At 43.6% G+C, this 22104-nt stretch overlaps 1 protein-coding gene across 2 annotated transcripts in view; it reads left to right on the top strand.

The window, feature by feature from the left end:
* relt (RELT TNF receptor) overlaps nucleotides 1-13091 on the top strand; it is a 92470-nt gene extending 79379 nt beyond the window's left edge. For both annotated transcript variants that reach the window (XM_041199366.1, XM_041199367.1), the window contains 2 exons: nucleotides 397-571; nucleotides 10740-13091. In XM_041199366.1, the coding sequence (XP_041055300.1) occupies nucleotides 397-571; nucleotides 10740-10751 (187 nt within the window). In that variant the 3' untranslated portion in view covers nucleotides 10752-13091. The remainder of the gene's footprint in view (nucleotides 1-396; nucleotides 572-10739) is intronic.
* The last annotated feature ends 9013 nt before the right edge of the window (nucleotides 13092-22104 follow it).

The raw sequence follows: 22104 nt of genomic DNA, 5'->3' as shown, positions 1-22104 counted from the left end.
TTTGTCCCATATGCTTCACTTTGGACTGAGTACATTAATTCATCATCAGCAACCAGCTAATTCCTCAGGGCATTTAAATGCAGGAAATATGCTGACTGGAAGCTCTGTACACCGCCCCCCCCTGATGGTAATAAGGTTTTTCAGCTACTGATTGGAATTAGGTCACTTTCTGTGTATATTTATAGAAAACATTATTTATATGTTTCCAGTAAAAGGTCCTTGAAGATTTTTTTGTGTAATATATAAATTATAACAGTGCATTTGTCTACATCATTTGAATTTCTGACTAATGGAATCATAATAAAATAGCCCTAATTCAAAGTGGTACTTCTGAAATCAGGTCATGGCTCAACATAACACAGTTTCCAAATTTTCAATTTTTTTTTACTGTACCAGGTTTCGTGTCGCTCAAATTCCTGAGCAGAAACAGAATTTAATTGATGAAAAAATTCCACCTGAGTCAAAGGACACTGATTCAATGGAAACTACCTGTGATGAGCAGGTGGGTCGTAAATCCCTGCTGGGCAGTATTTCGATAAAATGCCCAAAATACTCAGCCAGTCAGCAAGAGGTAAGAAGAGAGAAACACTGGGGTATTTGACTTTCATGCCTGGACCAGATATACAACTCCATCATGTCTGGGTCCATTTCTGTAATATCAACTCTTGGCTTAGTACAGCTCTTCACCCACTTGTTCTTTAAGGGCTTGTATTGCTGTTTATTGTCCATCAGTTGCAAATAAACAAAGAACATGGATAGTGATGCAGGAGCAGGAAGAGGCCATAGCCTCTCGAGTCTGTTCTGCTATTCAGATGGATCATGCGTAATCTGTATCTTAACTCCACGTGCCTACCTTGGTTCAATAGCCCTTATTACTATTGCCTAACAACAAGCTATCAATCTGAGATTTGACATTTTCAATTGGCCCATTCTCAACTGCTTTTTTGATGGGAGAGTCCTATATTTTCACTAGCTTTTGTGTGAAGAAGTGGATAAATTCAGAAAAGCCTAGCTCTAATTTTAAGGTTTTACACCCTGGTCCTGGATTCCCCCACTGGTTTCTCACTATTCCCCAAGCCAACTCGTCCTCCAGACTTCCATTGGTTACGTGGGTGTTCTGGATGAACCCCAAGAGGCATGGGTGGCTACCATTAGCAAACAGGGGATATGCAAGCAATCTAAAGGAGTGACCTGCTTGATCTACACCACTAACCCCAGTAGACTTTCCAATGAAGGAGTTCTTCACTGAGCTTGTCCATTGCAAAAGTAGGGAGGTCATGTTGGAGTTGTATAGAACCTTGGTGAGGCCACAGCTGGGGTACTGTATGCAGTTCTGGTCACCACATTATAGGAAGGATGTGATTGCAATGGAGGGGGCGCAGAGGAGATTCACCAGGATGTTGCCTGGGATGAAACATTTAAGTTATGAAGAGAGGTTGGATAAACTTGGGTTGTTTTCATTGGAGCAGAGAAGATCGAAGTGTACAAGATTATGAGGGGCATGGACAGGTTAGATAGGGAGCAGCTGTTCCCCTTAGTTGAAGGGTCAGTCATGAGGGGACATAAGATCAAGGTGAGGGGCAGGGGTTTAGGGGGGATGTGAGAGAAAACCTTTTTACCCAGAGGGTGGTGAAGGTCTGGAATGCGCTGCCTGGGAGGGTGGTGGAGGCGGATTGCCTCACATCCTTTAAGAAGTACCAGGATGAGCACTCGGCACATCATAACATTCAAGGCTACGGGCCAAGTGCTGGTAAGTGGGATTAGGTAGGTAGGTCAGGTGTTTCTCACGTGTCGGTGCAGCCTCGATGGGCCAAAGGGCCTCTTCTGCACTATGTGATTCTGTGAAATATGGCCCATTATGGTCGTTCAGAGTCAAAATGCCTATGTTCAAAACCGTGAGACTTTACTTAACTCAGTCGAACAGTGAGTTGATCTGGACAGGACTGATTTGGCTTCTTAATTACCTTTGAAGGAACTGAATTAATAATTCAGCTGATTCAAGGTAGTTTGTATGTTAGCCACAGATCTCACACAGTCACAGAATTCATGAAATCACGGAATTGTTACAGCACAGAAGGAGGCCGTTCAGCCCATCATGTATGCACGGGCTGTCTGCATGAGCAGGGACATGTTATTAATGAAAAATTAAAGCTTTTATTTTATTTTTAATTTGCTTTTGAAAACCTCATTCCACCCATGGATGAGGTTTCCAAAAAAATGCAAAGGCCGCTTGACCTTTTCACTTGCCTTCCAACCGTTAGGTTGGACGGGCAGTGAAAAATTTAATTTAAATGATTACTTAATGTCCTTAACAGGCCTTTTAATTGCCGGCAGGCGTGTTGCCGGCTCTGGTGCGTGCCCGCCAGCTGAATTATCGCGCAACTGTGCGTTGACGTCGGCACACTCAGCCAACGTGAATGTGTGTCATTTCACGCTTGAGCAGGTCGGGTGCATGTCTGGTCGCTGAGTGAAAATTTCTGTCCCATGTTACATACTGTGGGCTACTCTCACCTTGAAAGATTCAAAGATATTTTGGGAGGTGTTTCTTATTCGTTCTTTTGGACGTGAGCATTGCTGGCAAGGTCAGCATTTATTGCCAATCCCTAATTGCTCTTGAGAAGGTGGTGGTGAGCCACAGCCATGAACCGCTGCAGTCCATGTGGTGTTGAGGATTTCGACCTGGTGACCATGAAGGAACAGCGATATATTTTGAAGTCAGGATGGTTTGTGACTTGGAGGGGAACCTGCAGGTGGTGGTGTTCCCATGAGTCTTCTAGGCGGTAGAGGTTTGGGTTTGGAAGATGTTGTTGAAGGAGCCTTTGCAAGCTGCTGTAAGGCGAGCATCTTGTAGTTTGTACATGCTGCTGCCACTGGTAATGGAGGATGTGAATGTTTAAAGTGGTGGATGGGGTCCTGATCAAGTGTGCTGCTTTGTCCTGGATGGCGTTGAGCTTCTTGAGTGTTCGGAGCTGCACTCATCCAGACAAATGGAGGGCATCCCATCACGCTCTTGATTTGTGCCTTGTAGATTGTGAACAGGCTTTGTGTGCTATGTGTTGCAGGATTCCAAACCTCTGATTCACTCTTGTAGCCACAGTATTTATATGGCTGGCTCAGTTAAGCTTCTGGTCAATGGTAACCCCCAGGATGTTGATAGTGAGAGATTCAATGATGATCAATGGAATAATTATAAACAATCCAAACAGGGACTCTGAACTGTCCTGTGATCATTTTTGTATCTTCTCCCAAGTGTTATGCTCAGTGTACTAAAAATGGAAATTAAGTAGTGCCCATTTGCACAATTTCCTCATTTTGGGGGGGTGGATATTGTTCAGAAATAATGGAAATGTTAATTGGGAAGAATGTTTAAAAGAGCTGTTTAAGGGAAGTCTATGAATTAGAAGGCTCTAGGAATTAAGCATATGGGGCAACATTTTCCCCCCCGTCGGTGGTGGGGGGGCGCGGGGGGGGAGTGTGTGTGTGTGGGAGTGGGAGTGGGCATGGGTGGGCGGGTTCCCAATTGGCACCCCCAATTGGGGGTGTCCCGCCATTTTATGTGGACGGGCCAATTAAGGCCCGCCTAGCGTAACGTCCGCCAGGAAGCGCTATGCATTCCCTGTGCGCGTGTGGTGGGGGGGGTGGGGGGGGTTGCGGGGAGGAATTCTCTGAGCTGGGAGTGCGTTCTTTCACGCATGTGCGCAAAAGTGAGCACAGGCCTCCTTGAGGCAAAGTGCTGCCTCAGGGAGATCGCTGGAAGTTTTAAAAAGTTTGTGGAAGTGTGGAAAAAAAATTCCTGACATGTCCCCTCATGTGACATGCCAATTTCAACACTTTATAAACATTTTAAAGTCCTCATGAAACCTCATCCCGCCCATGGATGAGGTTTCATGTTTTTTCTAAAGGCTGCCTGGCCTCCCCGCCTTTACTGTTCTTTCTTTAAGTGGCCGTTAACAGTTTGGCGGGTGCGCAGCTGAGTCGGCCCGCCAACCTGAAAATGTAAATGACGCGGGGTGACATCGGGATGCCCGTCCGACCTGATCCCACGTCATTTTACGCATTGATGAGCGGGCCCTGCCCCCCCACTTACCGAACGATAGATGCAGCCCATAGCCTCTAAAATATCATAAATAGTTAGAAGGATAGTAACAGACTTCAAGTGGGTATGACACAGAATGGTGAAATGGGCAGACACATGACAGATGAATTTTGATGCAGAAAAGTGTTAAGTAATTCAGTTTAGTAGGGAGAAGGAGGACAAACAATATAAACTAAATGGTATAATTTTAAGTGCAGGAACATACAGACCTGGAATCTGCATGTTCACTCGTCTTTGAAGATGGCAGGACAAGCTGAGGAGGCTGTTTACAAAAGTTTGGTATATGGGATCTGTGGGTTTATAAATAGAGGCACAGAGTACTAAAGCAAGAAATTTGAGCTGAACCAATTGAACCAAGGTCCCAGCTGGAGTATTGTGTTCAATTCTGGGCAACACTGGAGGAAGGAAGTCAAGGCCTTGGGAGAGGAAACAAAGGAGATTTACTAGAATGGTACCAGGAATGCAGGACTTCAGCTTTTATATGGAGAGATTAGAGAAGCTGGGATTGTTCCCTTTGGAGCAGAGAAGGTTAAGTGGAGATTTGAAGAAGACATTCAAAATTTTGAAAGGTTTTCATAGCCCTGAATTTCACGCTCAGCATGTGCGCCAAGTCGGCAGGCCCGGAAGTGGATGTGAAATGCGCTTCCTCCTGCGATTGGCTCCCGAACATAATTTCAGGCCAATTAACAGCCAGCCAGTGTGAAACACGTGCTGAGAAAGCCTTAGCGCTGCCAAGGGGGGTGGGGGCGAGAAGAGGGCGGGCGCCGACAAAAGTGAGGGTGGGGGTGGGCGCTTCTAGCGAGCTCCCTGAAGGCAGACGGCTGCTGTGGAGCTGCCTCAAGGAGCTACAGACCTGTACAGATTAAATAACAGGAAAAAAAGGCACCGCACTGTGTCTTTGCAACACATTCAGGCCCCTGACAGCAGAACTGCAAAAAACATCAGTGCCCAGATATCTTTTTTTTATTATATTTCACCCCAGACATTTCATCCTGTCCTTGGATGAGGTTTCATTAAAAATGGGCTGCCCGCCTGCCTGTTTTGCCCTTGTGATGAACGCAAAAACACACGGGCAACGTAAAACTGTGGACAATTAGGTTTTTAACGGTCTTAATTGTCCTTTAATTGTCGGCGGGTGCGACTCCGACTCCTGCGTACACCCGTCAACCTCAATATTGCTCACGTGTACGATGACATCAGGACACACGGCCGATGCAATTTCGTACAATTTCACGTGCGTTCGGGGCAGGCACGTGCCGTAAAATCAATGTAAAATTCTGGCCATAGAGTAAATAAGGAGAAAATGGTCCAAATGGCAGAAGGGTCAGTAACCAGAGGATCCAGATTTCAGGTGATTGGCAGACGCACCAGAGGTGACCAGAGGTACAAAAAGTCACGTATGTAGTGATTTTTTAAGATCTAAAATTCACTCTCTGAAAGGGTGGTGGAAGCAAATTCAGTAATAGATTTCAAAAGGGAATTGGATAAATACTTGAAGAAGAATAAGATTGTAGGGCTGTGAGGAAAGAGCAGGGACTTGAGACTAATTGGATGGCTCTTTGAAGGAGCCACAGAGGCATGATGGGCAGATTGACTTCCTTCTGCACTGTATAATTTTATGATTCTATGAGCTAAGTTAAGATTTCTGTGCAGTACTGAGGAAGTCCTTCGGATGAGACATTAATCCAGCTGCTTAGGCGACTGCTAAACATCCCAATAAAGTTATGGAAGGAAAGCAACTGGATATCCTGGTCAAATTCAACCTGCACTAACAACGTTTTGTGGGGTCTTGTGTGCCAGTTTGTTACTTCATTAAGGAAGTGTTTTCTTAAAAGTTGCCTCTCTATGCTGTGGAAGCGCTAAAGCTTTAAACTCTTGACAATACTTATCTGGCCAGACAAGTATTGTTTGTCTTACTTTGTAATTTACAGTAGGTTGGGAATCATAGAAATGATTCATGCTGTGCACCATTGTCAATGCTGACTACACATCAGATCTCATCTTCCTGCTGTTTCCCATTTCTTTTGCTATGTTTCCTCTTCAACGGCTTTGCCCTCCTGGGGAAGAGTTTTCCCTCCGTCGCGGGGGCGTGGGTTGGGGGGAAATGCAGGAGCGGGTGCGCCTCTGATCGGTGCCCTCGATTGGGGGCGCACCACCATTTTACATGGGCGGGCCAATTAAGGCCCGCCCACCGTGATGTCCACCAGGAAACTCTATGCGCTCCCTGTGCGGGTGGGAGGAGATTCCCTTAGCTGAGAGTGCGCTCTTTCGCACATGCACGCGGAAGAGCGCTCTCATCTCCCTGAGGCTAAGTGCTGCCTCAAGGAGATCAGCTTCAAATTTTAAAATGTTAAAGAGATAGAAAGAAAATTTTCCTGACATGTCCCCTCATGTGACACTGTCACATGAGTTGGGACATGTCCATCACTTGTAGTGAAACCTTTATCAAATATTTAAAAACGCTCATGAAACCTCATCCTGCCCGTGGATGAGGTTTCACGCTTTTTCTGAAGCCCGCTAGGGCTCCCAGCCTGCCCGCCAACCCTAAGGTTGGATGGGCAGGTCATTAATTACGTTAAGTACTTTTTAAATGGCCTCAACAGGTTGTTGACAGATTGGCGGGCGCACAGCTGATTCGGCTGCACCCCCACCGACCTGAAAATGGAAATGACGCGGGGTGACGTCGGGGGTTCTGCCTGACGTCATCCCGCATCATTTTATGCGTTGGTGAGCGGGCCCTGCACCAACTCGCCAACCTGAAGATCCTGACCATGAACTTTCCAATTGATTCAGCTCTAGTGGCCAATGGTGGTAGTGCATCCTATATTCTAATAAACCTTTGCATAAAAATTTGCCAAACTGAGGACAATTAGGGATGAGCAATAAATGCTGGCCTAGCCAGAGACGCCCACATCCTGTGAAAGAATATAATAAGCTTGAACTAATTGGGCTGGCTTTTCCCACTTAGTTCATAATCTGCCCAACATCAGCTTCAATTCCAGGTCGGGAACCCAGAAGTGGCTGTGACGAGACATCGTTTGCAATGTTCCTGGAGGCAACCAATTAAGAAGCTGCCTCCAGGAGCCCCGTCCAATTAAGGATGGCAGGTGGATTAAGGAAGCAGGAGACCAAATGAGGGGCCTGCAGTGATGTCTGGCCAGCAGCCCCATCAGGAAAGGTGGGCGCTGGTGAGACAGGTAGGAAACCTTGAGAGCACATCCGGTTCGTTCTGAAGAGGCCCACAGCAGGTAAGGCCATTGGTGTGGAGAGGGAAATCTTCCACGTCCGGTTTTGGCCTTGTGTCTTGGTGGCAACTTTATTGAGATATGGAGCCACCAGCTCCAAGGACTAGGAGGCCGCTTCTAGGGAGCTGGTAGGTTTTGCACACAGCTGGGGTGGGGAGGCAGGGGTGGGTTGCAAGACAGGAAGATCCATTCTCTATCAGAAAATGGCCTCAAATTTGGCCCTTAAGTGGCGTAATTGTTTGTCTCACTGGAGTGGGCTGCCAAACTTCTTCCCTTCCCAATGCGGGAAGCTCCTCCAAGAGGCAGGAATGTGTGGTGAGGGAGCCATCCTGACGTGACTCCACCCTATTTTCATGGCTGTCCTACTTCCAACGCCATCTACATGGGGAAATTCAGCCCGCATCTGGATTTCTAGTGCAGTAATGTAATCACTACAGCATCATCATATCCAAATTGATAGAAAGGACATTGCTTTTCCAAGCTGAATATCATTTTGCAGACTGACTTCAACTATTCAACCATTGCCAGCATTAGTCTTGAGCCATGAACATGAAAAGAAAAACACAGAGAAATCTATTATTTATGTCCAGTGGGATATGAAGATAATTTCTAAACTAAACATTCATAGCACGGACGCAGAATCTTTGCAGTCTTTTGAAAATGTCAGGTCTCTTAAAGGAAGTAGCAACTCAGTACTGAAGTCATTATTACTTTTGTTCTAAAGCTTGCTTGTTTCTCCATTTAATTTCTAGTACTGTGTGTCAGTTATTTTCTTATCCCCTTGAGCAAAGAGTTCTGTGATCAATTTTTAGGCCTCGTGAGCTCCTGAAGACATTTTATTTGAGTAGATTGTATAATCCTAGATTGTATCCAATGATTGCTATCCCACCCACCCAGCAGTTTCCATTACTTTAATGAAACTGATGTAAAATTGAATGCTTATCACGGTAATTGTTGTTGGTTTATAGCCCTGGGAAGTAAACAGAAGATGTCTCGGAAATTCAAATGGCCCAAATTAGAGGAGCTAAGGGATTAAAAACAGATTGAAGTTGGCGAAATTATTGACCAGTTGTGGAATGCACCAGCTCTCAAATTGCCTAACCATCCTGAAATTCTAAGTAGATAAACAAAAAACAGAATTTGATGAGTTTTGTCACCGTAAAATAGCATCTTTTTAAAAAATGGAAAGGTATTAACAATGAAATGAATGTCTTCAATTGTGGAGCTTATACGCTGTCTTATGAAATTACGTTGCTTAACATATTTATTATGCATATGCATTCAAGGCAAGTGGGTCCTTTTTATCTACTCACATGCCTATCCTTTCACTTTCATTTAACTGTAGTCGATGGGCTCAGGCAAGTTTTTAGCTTGAGAATTGAGGGCCAGAAAAATCCCGTGAGAGAGCAGTGTGTCAGTTTGCAGGCATTTTCCCACCTCCAAGCCATTTTCAAGGAGGCCGAGTCAAGGGGCAATAGTTACCTGCCAACAAGTAGCTAATTTAAGCATTTACCCATGCCAACTGAAAGTTTCTAGTCGGCAGACAGGCCACTCAATTTAGCCAAAACATGGCCAGCAAAGGGAAGTTTCCTTCAGCAGCAGACCCAGTAGTCCTAACTCTCCCAAATATTTTAAAATCACTTCCCCTTCCCACCATTCCCTACCTTGTTACCAGTACAGGAAGATGGCTACAACTGCAACTGCAGGCCACTCTGTTGGGGGGGGAGTTCACCCTCCACGAGGGAAGTCTGGCAGTTGTGGCCATTTTTATTTACAAAATTTTTGAAGGTGCTGAAAGGGTGCCTCCATCTTGAGATGCCCTCTCTCTCCCAGCAGCAGGCTGCCGCTCTCTTAGTGTGGGAGGGTCTCATTTTGGCACTCCACGTTGGGAGGCCGCCCACCATCATTAATTAGATGGCGAGCGTAGCCTCTAACCATTAGTTGGCTGTTCCTTGGAAAAGCATGTCAGGTGATTGTTTCTGACGCAGTCTGTAGTTGGGACCTGCATTTGATACCGGCATACCTGACCCCAAAATAAGAATCCTTCCTGAGGAATTACTCCTGAGAGAAAGTGATGTGAAAGTACAGATTTCTCTGAATACTGATGAGGATGCTGAGGCATGTTCTGGCACTTTCAAAACTGCACTTCATGCACATGCTTCGACAATTTGTTGTAGATGTGCATTATAAAGACAATAGGACATTGCAGGTCTTTGCAGAGAGATGGCTACTTTTAGTGTGAAGATTTAGTAAATGTAGTTTCCTGAATAACAGAGTTTTCACTCCGAACTCTTTCTCTGAAAAAGCAATTTGTTACTTAAAGCCCACACACGCTGTCTGTCTGTTATCATTTTCTGTTAAGAGAGGTGCTTTTGTCAGAGTCTGGAAATCTTTAAGGATGTTTAAGCCATCTTTCTGAAGTGGGAAACCATGATTAAAGATTACTTAATCCTCAGTACATTGTCTTATTTTTTAAAAATAAGCTGCAACAAATCCTGTTTTTGTTCCAACATGGGACCTTTCATTACAGACTGAGGAATTAAAACAATTAGTTGACTGTAAAATGTGTTCTCTCATAATAATTATCCAAAGTGTAAGCAGTAACTGGAAATAGGTTTGTGTGTGACTTTGAGCCTAGCAATTCTCCCTCAATGCTGCAATCTTTGGAATTCCAATCTGCAGTAACTTTAACCGCAAATTAAGTTATTATACCTCAAGAATAATAGATGGTCAAATATTCAAAAATGGTCAGTTGTAAAGTTATCATCTGTTTACCATTACATTTAGGTAGAGTATCTAGGGGAGGTCTTGTGGTGCAGTGGTAGTGTCCCTATCTCTGCACTAGAAGGCCCTGGTTCAAGTCCCACTTCAGGACTTGAGAGCTGTGGGATGTGTGTTCATAATGTGGCTAAACAGGTTGATTATCAGCCTGTAAATCCTTCCAGTATGCCTGATGGCAGGTGGTGAGAGTCATAGTGTTTCCTAGTCAGCCATACTGCAGAAGGCAACAGTAAACCACTGCAGTACTTTGCCAAGCATAATCATGGACAAGTCCATGATGGCCAGTGCCTGAAGGAGGAGAGTACCTAGAGTAAAGGAAAATGTGGTGAAAGGGGGTTATATTTATGGATTTTTACACAAATAAATGTGACTCCACACTGGGTTTGATGGAAATACACAACAAGCTGTGGCAGGAAGCTACACGGGTTCAATTCAAAAGACAGAAATAGCAGCCTCCACAGCTTTAACAGACAACTGGTCTATCCCCACCTCAGAATGGCAATTTAAAGGGGTTCTGATCCCTGAAACGGAGATAATAAACCACTAAGGTACATATCACAGTCTAAAAGAGATGTTGTCTATCACGTCTCAAGATGTCATTTATTTCTTTTAAATAGGTTGGTGACTGAGTTTGTTGAAGGTCATGAGGAGATCCACAAGTTACTCACAGCGTTGGTTAAAGCAAAGGTGAGAAGTCCAGTTTGAAGATCAAAGGAAAAAAAATCCTTCTCCCAAATATTCAAGATTATCTGTGGCAAAATAAGAAGTAGAGTCGACCTGAATGCAGACTGGGAAATTGCATTAAGCCCAGTGTGAAGATGAACAAAATTAATTTTGTAAAGTTGAATCTCAAAGAACAAGCCCTGTTGATAGCTGAAAAATGCTTCCTCTGAAACACTGTACCCTGTTAGTTTACATTGTGTTGCATATTGTTATAATCTCTTAATCTGTTCTTTGGAGAAAAAAAGCTGCAATCTGAAAACTGTACTCAAAGCTACGGTTTATCGGTTTACAGATTTTTACATAGCTTGGAAGATGCACTTGTTCGACAAAGCTGCATATAGTCTTGTTGCACTTCTTAAAAAATGTTCATTTGGAGGTCAACCAGAGCCCTCTTGTGGAACTGAATCAAGAAACGTCCTATATTGGTGCCCTATTATACGATTGAGCCATGAAAAGTGAATTAGGACAGGGCTCGCTATTTTTATGACCTACAAACAATAATGACAGCAACGAGGAACTACAGAAATTGGAGTAAATTCTCGTATTTTTTTTAAAATATATTTTAATTAGGCAACAAGCACAGGTGATAGGCAGACAGTCCTGAACTTTCAGAATAAAAGTTCAACCCATGATTAATCGGAAAGTCAACATTGACTCATTGCTGTAGTTTTTTGAACAATTTTTGAAACCATCTCTAAGTTTGACATAATCCATAGAATAAGTAAGGTGGATACTGTCTCTTTTAAAGCTGAACTTTTCTTAGATACTGTAGCAAACTCAGTCAGGTTATCCTGACATGTGCACGGTTTTAAAGTATTAAAGTCAATACCAGCACTTTTAGGAAAACAAAAAAGAAATCTTCTAAAGTGGTCAAAATGGATACACAACTTTCTCTACTTCCCAATTTCTCTGCAAACTGTATTGTTGTAAAAGGGTTTTAGTATGTCAGAAGCAATAATGTACCTTTTTAAGTGTATAATGAAAAAATACTTTGTAGCTACCTCCACAAGTAGATTGTTGCTATGTAGCCATACCTCAGATCTCATTGTTCCCTCTTTTTAAAATGGAGGGGCGTTTAATGATTTTCAACTTGGAATTTTTTGTGTATTAACAGCACACACTTCTCCTTCACTAACTCATGAATAGTTGTCAGAGTGCGACTTTTGTTAAGTGGTACAACAGCTGTGTTGCCTCAACCAGCAACTGGCATTTCACAAAGTGCGGATCTGCAATCTGTTTAAACATGTAGAATAAATTGGCATTGAATTCACTTTGTCTTCACTGCAAATGCCACCTTGTAGGAAGGGGAAAAGTAGGCCGTGTGTCTTTTCTAACTGGTAGAGGAGCATGTGTGCGCTTTGCCTATAATGGCAGTCGTAATCTTTTGGGTTATCACTATTAATGTCGTTGTGTATATTGAAGACACTAACCAGTTGGAGGGAAACCTTGCTGGGGCAAGTTGACATGAAGTGTTTGCTTGCTTTGTATGTGTTGTGAAGATCCATCAGCTTGAAGGTTCATTCCCCAGCCTCATGCACAGAAGAGCAGTCCATGAGGTAACACCCAGAGTTGGAATGATCTTGATGTATTGTTTCATTAGCTTGCGACTCCATGTCTGACATAAGGAGGTTCCAGCCAGAAATGCAGACATTACCTGCCTAACATGAGCCTTGAGCTGTGAAGAGGTAATTGTGATGGCTACATCACCAGCCCAAAACAGAAATTATGGCACAAACCAACTATTAAAAGTAGAATTGTACAATATTATAGCCCTGAATCACTGGAAGTGGAATTGGGTGGATCCCACAGCACTTAAGCGGGATTGTTTCTACTGATTCTGGGCAGTCATGTTGAGGCAAACGTAACAATTCATTCTTAAAAGAAAATTCTGTTTTTATTATAATGGTAACTATAGTGTGAAATGCTGTCAAATGTCCTTAATGAAACTTGAGAACAATAAAAATTGACCCACAGTGTCCAGTAAGGATGGTTGCGTCTGACTTGCATGGCATTTTCTAACCATCTTTTAGATTTATAAGTAGGTCCAAGGTTTAGGGGAAGCACAGATGTTTCAAGGATTGAGCATTTTTTATATGTAATAAATTTAGTCGACTGAATAATCAGTTAGACAACTCAAGTATTTCTGAAAGCTGTATTATATTACATCCCAGTACTACCATCAATAGCAACCTGGGCTCCAATGGCAGTATCTTCTAATACCGTTTCTGCTGCCTAAGCTGTGGAGAACTAGCTCTGGGGGGGCGGGGGGTGGGGGGGGGGTGGGGGTTGGTTTCTCAATGCAGCTTTGCTAGTTCTGCCCCTGCAGTGCCAGCCGTTGTTTTCCCTAGGCACTGGTTAGGCATGCCCTCAGTCCATCTGTGCTAGTCATAGTTTTTAAGCTGTGTTTCTCTGTAGCCATCAGTGTTATGGATTCTGTCCTGCAATCTAGCTGGAGTGGCATCTACAGCAGAGAGCCCCAGCATATTACAGAACTAGTCCTACAATTTCATATACCCAGTAAGGATGGGATTGAAAGCCATGACTTCTGCATTGGATATTCTACAAAGACCACTGACCAGAGCTCATTAAAAGTAATTAGCTTGGCTCTGGGCAAACCTAAAAGATTGGGCCAAGCACTCTTTTTTTTACTAACTGCAGACTAGCGTTAGAGAAAAGATTAATCCATTTTTAAAAATCCATTCAAGTCAGATTGTAAGATCATCAGATCATCATTAATATGCTTATCTGAATATTTAAAGAGGGGATCTGTCAGGTGTAACACCATAATGCAACTCCTGAAACTCCTGATTCTATCCCCCTTAGCAAAACCTGTTTACAGCATTTTAGTTCTGGGTGAAAATTAGTTTACATATTGCTGCTTTTTACATTTGTTTTGATTATTTTACTGTTTAATTTATTCCTCGTCTTGTATCTTTATTTGGACTTTCTGTAAAGTATTGACAAGTATAAGTGAATGCACTGATTAAAAACTATCCTTGTGTCATGTGTTGTATTTATTTGTGATTGGTTCGGTTGCAGAATTTTTATTGTATTGTTCTTCCAATAAACTAAAGTTTCTCACTCAGTCACATGGTGATTAGTATAACAGCAAAATACTGCAGATGTTGGAAATTTGAAATGAAGACAAAAAATGCATGTAATAAAAACAGAATGTGCTAGAAATACTCAACAGGACTGGCAGTATCTGTGGAGAGAGAAACAATTAACATTTTGAGTCAAATATGACTCTTCTTCAGTTCTTTTCTTCTGTTTCTTTCTCCACAAATGCTGCCAGTCCTGTTGAATATTTCTAGCACATTCTGTTTTTATTATATGGTGAATAATGTTGTGCTTAAGTTTTTTTCTAACAAGATGTTGTGAAGTCCTTTCTCCACCTGGGTTTGTTCAATGTGATCAGTTGTGAATTTAGTCTGAGTTAAAATGTTAACAACTAAATACAGGTTTTTTTTACTTCATTCATTCATTCATTCAATCAGTGCTGGATTGAATTTGTCTAACTTAAGGTCAGAGGCTAGGAATCCTGTGGCAAGTAACTCACCTCCTGAGTCCCCAAAGCCTGTCTACCGTCTACAAGACACAAGTCAGGAGTGTGATGGAATGCTCCCCACTTGCCTGGATGAGTGCAGCTCCAACAACACTCAAGAAGCTTGACACCATCCAGGACAAAGCAGCCCACTTGATTGGCACCTCATCCACAAACATTTCACTCCCTCCACCGCTGATGCACAGTAGCAGCAGTATGTACCATCTACAAGATGCACTGCAGGAATGCACCAAGACAGCACCTTCCAAACCCATAACCACTACCGTCTAGAAGGACAAGGGCAGCAGGTACATGGGAACACCACCACCTGGAAGTTCCCTTTCAAGCCACACACCATCCTGGCTTGGAAATATATCGCTGTTCCTTCACTGTCACTGGGTCAAAATCCTGGAACTCCCTCCCTAACAGCACTGTGGGTGTACTTACACCACATGGGCTGCAGCAGTTCAAGAAGGCAGCTCACCACCACCTTCTCAAGGGCAATTAGGGATGGGCAGTAAATGCTGGCCCAGCCAGCGAAGCCCACATCCCATGAATGAATAATAAATACCTGGGAAACCTTTTTTTTTGCAGAAGAAACAAAATCACATCAGAATTTCTTATACTTTCAAAATTACAGTACTAATATAAGGTCATTGGTTGCAAACAGATTCATGACATCACTAAGGAACTCAACAGCTCATGGTGCAGCTCCCTTCAAGTCAAACAGTTGCCTTTCTGAACAGAGGAGAAATAGGTAGTGCAGGCCTACCCTAAACTAAGGAATAGCTTGATTTAAATGTTGGATTGCCACTGTCCACCTCCTCTCCCTCCCTATCATTTACCGTTTACCCCATGGTCACTTGATCCACCAATGAACTATTGCTGGTTGTCAATGACCTTTGTGGACTGTTTCTCTCCAAGATAATTTTCTACAAGTTTGACCCATCACGACACTGCCACCAGATCAATCATTAGAAGATCATGGGTGCTAGGACGATTCATTCTGTGAGAATGAGGGAGATTTCCACAGTCAGATGGGAAGCAGTTGGGCTAAAGCACCTGAGGATCATTGTTCATCCCAGGGCCCTGTCTAAATTATCCAAAGTAAACTACCAACCCAGTTATTTGGAAAGTCATTCAACATTGGTATCAATAGCAAAAATGATTGAGATATTAAACAGGGATAGTATGCAGCAGTATAGAACTGGTTCACTGCTTAAAACTTACAATTCCTACGTCTTTATGATTTGGTTACAACTGACATCAAAGAGTTTGGTCATACAACAATCATTTTTTTCCAATTTGTACTACAGAGAAGTTATAGAGGTTTTAAAATTACCCTCAGAATGGCTGGGAACATAAACATTCCTGGCACTTTTGGAGGCTTAAACTGGTAGTACCGAGAGATGTGATTGGATTAAACCAAACTGATGTGCCCATGGAACAAGCTTCAAACAACAGGGTTACCCAACCAGACTTAACGTTCCATGTGTTCTGATGTAAATTTGCTGCTTTGGGAAAGCCTAAGAAACCTGGCTGACCCTGTACTATTTGTACCTTACGTAAAATAGAAAATTGGAATAACCTCTTGAGGGTTTGAAAAAACAAACATTTTTAAAGGCGTGGTGCCACTCCTCATACCATTCTGAACAGTCTTTTACTGTTGAACGGAAAAGACGTCTGCAATATCATATCATCCTGAAGAGGATGAAGGAGGAACTGTAACATTTCCTTGATTTTGTTCGTAGCTTTTAATTAAATATTCTTTAGAGCTATATGTTTGACTGTTACATACTTTCACATTGCACCTTTTCAAAATATGGAAGGTTGATTGATGTAAAGCCAACAGTTGAATTATAGATAGTGTAACTGTAAAGATAAAATTGGCTGTGAATTCTGACAGAACTGCAAACTTTTGATACTTTTCCAAGTGAGTCATTGTTTTGTTTCCTCTTTTTTTTCTCCCACGTAAATTTACAAATGCCTCCTGACTTGGCTATATTACTCAGCGATGGTCAGGCACCATGGCTAGTGAGGAATCCTCGCAGCAGTATCAACAAGAATAATGGATTATGGCTAATACTCTGTTGGATGAAGGACATCCATTTCTGAGCCTTAGAACCAAAAACATCAATCACTCCTTTCTTTTCTTGCTCACTCCACTCATTCTTTGTGGATCACCCTGTTACTCTCGTTGACTGAATCTTCCACATTTCCCAAAAAGTCAGCTCTTTAATTGTCACAGCAATGAAATTCTCACAGCATTATTTAATCCTTTCATGCATTTCTGAGCTCTTTATAGCCTTCTAACAGCATCTGAAGCAGCTCATAGGTTATTATTTAGTACGGACAACCATTCTAGGCACCTCTTAGCAGGTATTAATGTGCCTCACAGCCAGTTCAGTGCTTGCATGCAAATGGACATCAAGAAAGTTGGACAATAGAAACCAAGTGATGGTTTAACTTTTTGACACCAGAAGCTGGTATGTAAAATGAGCTTAAAACACCTGCCTCAATACTATTAGGACTGAATTGTGAACAATTCTTTCAATTTTGTCATAGAATGCCACATTAAAACATTATTAAAGAAAAAAATCAATAACAAGCCACCTGCTAATTATGAATGAAGACAGTCCATTTGACCCATTTTAAATGATCTATCCAGAGAGATATTAATGCTTCTCCAAACCCTTAACTGCACCCAGTTCTATCAAATGATTTTTGGGATTGTGCCTCCATAGTCCTGGCTGGAAAACACATTGGACACTCTCTTTGTGAAATAGAATTTCCTGATACCAGCTCTAAAACTACCTTGTACTGACTTGAACCATTATCCTTTAGGTTTACTCCTGCAATTAAATTCAAAATAAGTGTCTAGGGGCAATTAGCAAGAAAATAAACATCTGTAAGATTGCCTCTCAGGTATATATCCTTTGCAGGCTGAAATACTGAAGGGGTAGATTTTTGTCTTGTGGACTGGGCATAAAGCTGACAAGGTGGAACAGCCACCCGGCAGAACTGTGTGATGGGCCTTGCAGTGTGTTACTGTCCTGAGAGCTCTGCAATCTACTCTCAATGCATAGTAAGATCTTCGTTTCAATCTGTTAATCTGAGCCTCCCAATGGGAAGATGAGAGTGATGATTGCCAAGCAACTATGTGGATGTCAAGATGCTGTTGCCTGTCTTGGCCCAACTTTTTGATTTTAAAATTTAAAAATCTATCACTTCATTCCACTTAGCCTGAAAGCAGTGATTCCTGCTGCAGAACAATTTTATCCTTCACCTGCTCCAAGTCCCATTCACCCATTACCACTGTGTTCACTGACCTACGTTCTGGTGAAGCAAGGCCTCGATATTAAAATTCTTATCCCCATTTTCAAAATCCCTCCATGGCCTCACCCATCCATTTCTCATTGACCCCCACCCCCCCACCCGCCCAGCCTACGACCACCTGAAATCTCTGCTCTCTGCTAGTGCACATCCTTGTTTTTTGTTCCTCCACCATTGGCAGCCATGCATTCAGCAGCCTAGGCTCTAAGCTCTGGGATGTCCTCCCTATTCTACCTCTCAGGGCTGATTTTTTTCCATAGAGGCAGGAAACAGGAGCCAGGTTTGTTTTCAGGTCAGAAACCTGCCTCTGGTTGGAAACCGATTAAAGTTATGATTTTTGGATGGGTGGGGGATGGGGGGAGCCAGATGGGTTTCCTGCCCAGAGAGCCAGTGGGAATGGGAATGGAGGTGAGACAGATGAAATGTGGGACTCATTTAGACTCCCCACTGCAGCCATCACTCGGACTGCTGGTTGTCCTGAGGGAAGTGATCTGCAGTTTGTGCCAAAGCCTTCCACTTCACCAGAGGGAAGTGAGATATCACAGGGGAGCAGGAGGCCTGGCATCTGGGGCAGGGCAGACCCACGCTTCACGGATGCCAACCTGGATCTAACGCTTGAGGCGTGAGGGAGAAGAGGGAGGCCTTCGACATGCATCAGGGACACTTCTCTATTCAGCGTCATCTCCCTTTGTCTCCCCTTCTCCTGCCTCCCATTCCTCCCCTAATGAGCTGTCCACTTCAGGACCTCACCATCCTCAAGTTCCACAACTCTCCAAAGCGCCATATTATGGAGAATGTAGCACACCACCACAGTGAGCAGGACCCTTGCAGGACAGTATTGGAGGCCACTATTCATTCAGTCCAGGCACAGGAATTGCACCTTCAGAAGCCTGAGGGCCGTCCCAACAGTTGTTTGGCTAGCAGGTAGTATTAGTTGTATAACCTCTGTTCCTCTGTCTGGGGCTCCCTTGGAGGGATCAATAGTCATCCTTTCAGGGGTTCCCCTGGCCCCTCAGATCCTTTGCGGGTTGGAGTGAAGATCTGAGACAGCCTGGACTAGTGGAGAATGAAGAAGTCATGACAGCTGCCAGGAAAGCGAGCTTGCACATGGAGGAAGCTCTTTTTTTTATTCTTTCACGGGACTTGGACGTTGCTGGCTAGGCCAGCATTTATTGTCCATCCCTAATTGTCCTTGAGAAGGTGGTGGTGAGCCGCCTTCTTGAAGCGCTGCAGTCCATGTGGTGGAAATGCACCCACAGTGCCGTTCTCGCTCAGGGCAGTCGAGTGTTGAGGGAGGCATGGCTGCCTTTCCTGATGATGGATCTCACTGACCTGTTACTTAATGCTTTGATGATCATATGGGGAAAATTGATGATGCCCTGCGCCTGGGAGAATCTAGCAATAGTGACAAAACTAAAACCCACTGTCTTGCAAGGTCATGTCCATCATTAAATGAATGAGCTGTTCAGCTCTGGCAGAGAGGGTATCAGTGACCAGCAAGATGCAGTGATGGGCAGCCTTTTGCGAGAGATCACTAAGGTCCACAACTGATCCTTGGAAGGACCCAGAAACAAAAAACTTCAAGGCCACAGTGATTTTCATAGCTGCCAGCAGGACAAGGCAGGGCAATCACTGCTGCAAAGTGTGAGGTATTTGGTGACAAGGGCACAAACGTCTGGCCATCTGCCTGGACAGTCAGAGTTTCTACGGCACTGGTTCTTGGTCATCTCCAGGTAGCAGTAGATCCTGTGCAGACAATTGGCCTCTGTGTCCTTCCTGCCCCTCTTTCCTCTCCTGTGCTTTCCTGATGACCGGGATTCTATCCTTCCTGTGGAGGATATTGCCCCTCATCTCCACGAGGTCCAATATCAGACAGCCGTGCCTCCATAACAATCATGCCCTCATTGCTAATTGGAGCCCTTCTGGGCTGGTGGCCATCCAATTGTCTTTCGCAGCTTTGCAGCCTCCTCTTCTGCCCTCTGATGCCAAGGGGTGCCAACCTCACATAAAGCCCAGACGCTTATTGCCTGCTCCCCCTGACACCTGTGCAGCACCAAAGGAACCCTCTTACCATGTTTCCAGATCCCCTTTTGCCCTGCTGACCCCTCTAAGGGACTGGAGTAATACCCAGGGGCAACCATAGCTAGCTCCCAACTCTTTAGCCGCCTCCCTTCAGCTGGTCAGTTTTTTGAAGGCCCGTTAAAGGTTTAGAACTAAACCCTCGACAAATATTCAACCAACTTTTAAACGTCTTTGATTGGCTTCAATTGGGAGGAGAGAGGGATTCCTGTCCCATCCTCTCCCACTTCTGGTGATTATTGCAGGCGCTGGGATCAGAGTCTTGAAATTGACAAGATACCTGGCACCCGTATTTTTGGGCGCCACCCCCACCGACCTCCATTCCCAACCTCAGTAGTTGGAGGGGGTGGGGGGTGGGTGTGTGCAAAAATTAAGCTCCTTACCTCCGTCCTCCTTCAAGATGCTCCTTAGAAGCTACCATTTGGTGAGCAAGCTTTTGGTCACCTGTCTTAAATTCTTCCTCTATGGCTCAGTGTCATTTTGTTTTGCTAGCATTAAAGTTCTTATATAAATGCAAGAGCCCAATATTTACTGCAGCAGGCTGCATAAACCAGAGGAGGAGTTTTGGGCAGAAACCTGGAAGATGCTGCAGTGTATTCTCTCTCCATGATGTGTCTTTTATTAAAAACAGGGTCCTCATCTGGAAGTCAGACTGATTGACAGGCTTGGTTGCCAATTGGATAGGGAGCATGCTGAAGGAGGTCACAGGAGCAGGCAAAGAACCTGGAAGGTGGTGAGGTCATTGGATGGTCTCTGGATCCTGAATCGGGGTGGGGGATCTTTGGATGGGAGGGGAATCGGATGATGGGGAAGGAAGGTAAGCTTGATGGACTAGGGGCCATGCACTCCTGCTCCTCTTGGCCCATAAGCTGTGCTGAAAAAGCACTTAATTTTCCCCAACGCTGACCTCAGCTTTTTTTAGCTGCATGGTCTCCAGAGGCCTTGAAAACTGGGTCGGCCAGGTTTAAACCCATAAAAGAGGCTATACATGAGGCTCCCAACTTCAATATAATATTTAAAGGCCAATACACCTCCTGTAAACTTGGTAGTGGGCATTTTGGAGGTGGATTGGGGTTGAGTTTGAGTTTTGGAATATTTACATATCGCCCATTCCCAATCCACCCATTTTTGAATGATAAAATTACCTCAAGCTGCATGTAACTTCATCTGAAACAGATGGAAACAGGTTTACTCAAAAGAGCATCAAGAGTTCAAATCTCACAATGGCAAACTATGAAACAATGTAACTTCATCTGAATAGGAACAGATGGAAATGTGTTTGTACTTGAAAGAGTTACTCCTAGTTAGTTCAGGGTCATTTAGCAGAGATCACATTGGATCCATCCTAATTGCTATGGCTCAGCATTACACACATGTGGCAACTTTACACAATCAACAAGTTGCTGAGTTTTGCTGTCATTAATGCCTTCAGGTATAAATTGCCTTACTTGTACCACCTGAATCATGAGGAGCTAATCCACAAACATATTGTAACAGCAAACTGTTTAAGTCATTTATTCAAAAAAATTAGCAATGCTAATAGCTTGTGACACATACTGGGCCATGAAATACAGGTAATTAAATGTTATTCAATTATATTAATGATAATGTGCTAATGGGGCTCATAAACAGGTCTTAAATAATTAAAATGGCTAAAATTAATTGGCTTGACTCTGTCATTAAAGTCTCGTTAGAATTTTCCATATAAATAATTTCGAAATTCAGAAAGAGTCAGCTTGATTGATGTTCTTCAATTATCTTCAATTTTCACACCTCAAGGGTGTTGGCTCAAACATAAGGGAAGGGACAGCTGGGTAAATAAACCTTCTGCCCTAAGAGCAGGCTCTTGAGCCAAAGGCTAGAAGAAGGACACTCCAACATAACATCTACAAGCTTTGCAATTGCTGCAGATGTCTTAGCTTGCTGAGCCGCTGTGAAAAAACACTTAGTCGAAAGAGTGGGATTAGTCTGCACCAGCTGATTTCCACTTTTAAAAGATTTAGCGCAGGCAGAAAGAAAAATCCTACAGTGATGGAGGAGAAATGAAAAGAGCTCGTGCAAGATGGCACTGACGGCTGCAGCTTTGATCCAGCATGTAGGGGTTCAGTATTATGGATTGTTTGAGTGTTGATTTGTGACAACAACATCATCCAGCAGCACGCTGAGTGACCAAGCAGCCTTCTCTAGGGCTAAAAGGAAGATGAGGTGCTGTTCCTCCAGTTCGCGTTGGGCTTCACTGGAACATTGCAGCAGGCCAAGGATGGACATGTGGGCATGAGAGCAGGGTGGTGCTTTGAAATGGC

This window comes from Carcharodon carcharias, chromosome 11 (assembly GCF_017639515.1).
Source record: "Carcharodon carcharias isolate sCarCar2 chromosome 11, sCarCar2.pri, whole genome shotgun sequence".
Lineage (NCBI taxonomy): Eukaryota > Metazoa > Chordata > Chondrichthyes > Lamniformes > Lamnidae > Carcharodon > Carcharodon carcharias.
The sequence above is the reverse complement of the archived record's forward strand: the minus strand, read 5'-3'. Positions and strand labels throughout refer to the sequence as shown.